This window comes from Myotis davidii, unplaced genomic scaffold (assembly GCF_000327345.1).
Source record: "Myotis davidii unplaced genomic scaffold, ASM32734v1 scaffold1488, whole genome shotgun sequence".
In the NCBI taxonomy this organism is placed as follows: Eukaryota; Metazoa; Chordata; class Mammalia; order Chiroptera; family Vespertilionidae; genus Myotis; species Myotis davidii.
Window position 1 is genome coordinate 343712 of NW_006298871.1, and position 2130 is coordinate 345841.

General features: G+C 58.2%; 1 protein-coding gene across 1 annotated transcript in view; it reads right to left on the bottom strand.

Moving 5' to 3' along the window:
- LOC102751288 (homeobox protein NOBOX) overlaps nt 1-2130 on the bottom strand; it is a 12704-nt gene that overhangs the window by 3938 nt on the left and 6636 nt on the right. The window contains exon 3 of the mRNA XM_015570976.1: nt 214-767. Within this exon, the coding sequence (XP_015426462.1) occupies nt 214-767 (554 nt within the window). The remainder of the gene's footprint in view (nt 1-213; nt 768-2130) is intronic.

Consider the following 2130-nt stretch of genomic DNA (forward strand, 5'->3'; position numbering starts at 1 on the left):
GTGGGTGGGGAACCTTTCCAACCTGTTTTCAATTTCACTTTGATGCACCCCCACCCCTGATAGGCCGTGGCCCCGCCACAGGCCAAGGGGGTCCAGGACAGGCCATGTGCAAGCAAACCACCCTCCAGTCTCGCGGGCCATGTTCCCTGCTGAGCGCACCTTTCCCAGAGATGACACCAGACCCCAGGCTGACTCTCACCTTCAGGGACTCACCTGAGCGGTACAGGGTTCGAGTCTTTTTCCGCACTTGGCAGGTCACTTCTAGGGGCTTCTTTTGGTCTGTGTTTGGGCTGTTCTGGGCCAATGTGCTGAGGAGGTTGGCCAGGTGGCAGGGCCCCCGGCCTGACCCACAGGGCACTGGGTTGTTGGTGTCACGGGCTGAGTTATTGACGCGGGGAGGTGACATGGAGACTGGACCCGTGGCGACAGACTTTTTCTGCTTCCCGGAGCCCGGAGCGAAGGACCTCTTCCCTGCCTTGGCCTCTCTCCTGGGGACGGAACACCCATCTACCTGAGGCTGGGGGCGGGGCAGGACCAGGGTTCTGTCTTTGTGGACAGAGCCCGGTGGCTGGCATGCTCCCCTGGCGTCGGGGGCCTTGGGTGGCGTCTTCTCTCCCAGGACAGCGCAGGAGGGGGGCGGCTCCCCACGTGGGACCTCCTGAGTGGCGGGGGCTGGACTCCGTGGCGGTCCTTCCTTCTCCGACCCCGCAGCGAGGGGCTTGCCTCCACCTTCCTGGCCTGTGGGGAACGAGCACTGTAACTGGTTTCTGGGTTGAGATTAAGCTTGAATGTGTCCGTGTGCAGAATTAGCTCCAGGCATAGCTTCCTAACCTGGCTATTGTGAAGACTGAAGTAGATGAGCCACTGCTTTGAAGAGTCTAGGCAACTCTAAGGGGCCTTGGCTCATCTACACAGATGGCAGAGGGTATCCTAATGGGGGGACTAACTTCCTGAGAGCGTCCTACTAGTTTCCTGCCACCTGGAAGGTGAGTTTGAAGGACAGGCATCTGTTCAGCGTTTCAAAGGGTCAGATGTTGGGTTTGGGGTAGACTGGGCAGAGAGATTCTGTTTCTAAAACGAGCTTTTGTTCCTGCCGTAGATCCAGACTTTGTGGCTTAGAGCAGGACCAGGGCAGCATTGGATGGCCTCCTGAAGCCCAGGCAAGGACAGCAAAGGAGACAACAGAAACGACCCCCTCACCTTCCACAGAAGTCACTCTGCCCTGCCAGCCCTCCTCACGGCTATCTGCACCCCTGTCCTTCCCCGGAAGCGGAACCTCACACAGGGGACCAGGCCCGGGCCGCTGTCCTTCCACAAGGGAGGGAGGGTGACTCTGCTGACACTCTCCAAGCCCGTCTGCCTGTCCTGAGCTCTGACTTCTCCTGGTGCACCAGGCCCTGTGCTAGCACCTCCCATAGATTAGTGGCATCTGATCCCTTCCAAGGAGGCACTGTCCACATCTCCTTCTAACATGGAAACATGGACAAGAAAGGTGAGTCATTTGCCCAGATCACAGGGCAAGTGCTCCTAATCCCCAAGCACAGTCCTCCCGGCCACCAAACCCTCCCCCCACCACAACCCCATTACTCAGAACCCCCAGAATCCTCCACTCAAGATGCTGCTTCATCGTTTCCAAATAAATTGGAATATTTACAAATGCATACTAACTAGTGACTTAGTGCTATTGTTATTCTAACGAAATTGCATGACATAGAATGTCTTAAGGAATGACTTTCCCGGAGCGTGTGTAGTAAGATGGGCCAAGGTGCTTTGTCACAGTTTCCTGAGTGCACATGGGCCTGCCCCACAGGAGGAACCTGCAGCTGGTGGAGCATGGACAGGCCTCTACGGGGGTGAAGGGGCAAGGCTGGGTGGGGGAGGCAGAGCTGGTGGCCTAGCTCACCTGGTATATAGTAGGTGTTCAATAAATGCCCCGCATCAGATAAGAAAAGTGGCGGATGTTGGGACCTAGACTAGCAGTCCTAGGACTCCGGCCCTGGCTTTTCTCCGCGTGTAGAGAGATGGGGACCTCGGCCCGGGTGGAGTGGGGCCCAGCCCGCGGCCTGCCCGAGCTCTAGAAGAGCCTCCTAAGGTGGGTGGTGGGCCAGCGCCCCCGGCCCGCCCCCGCGC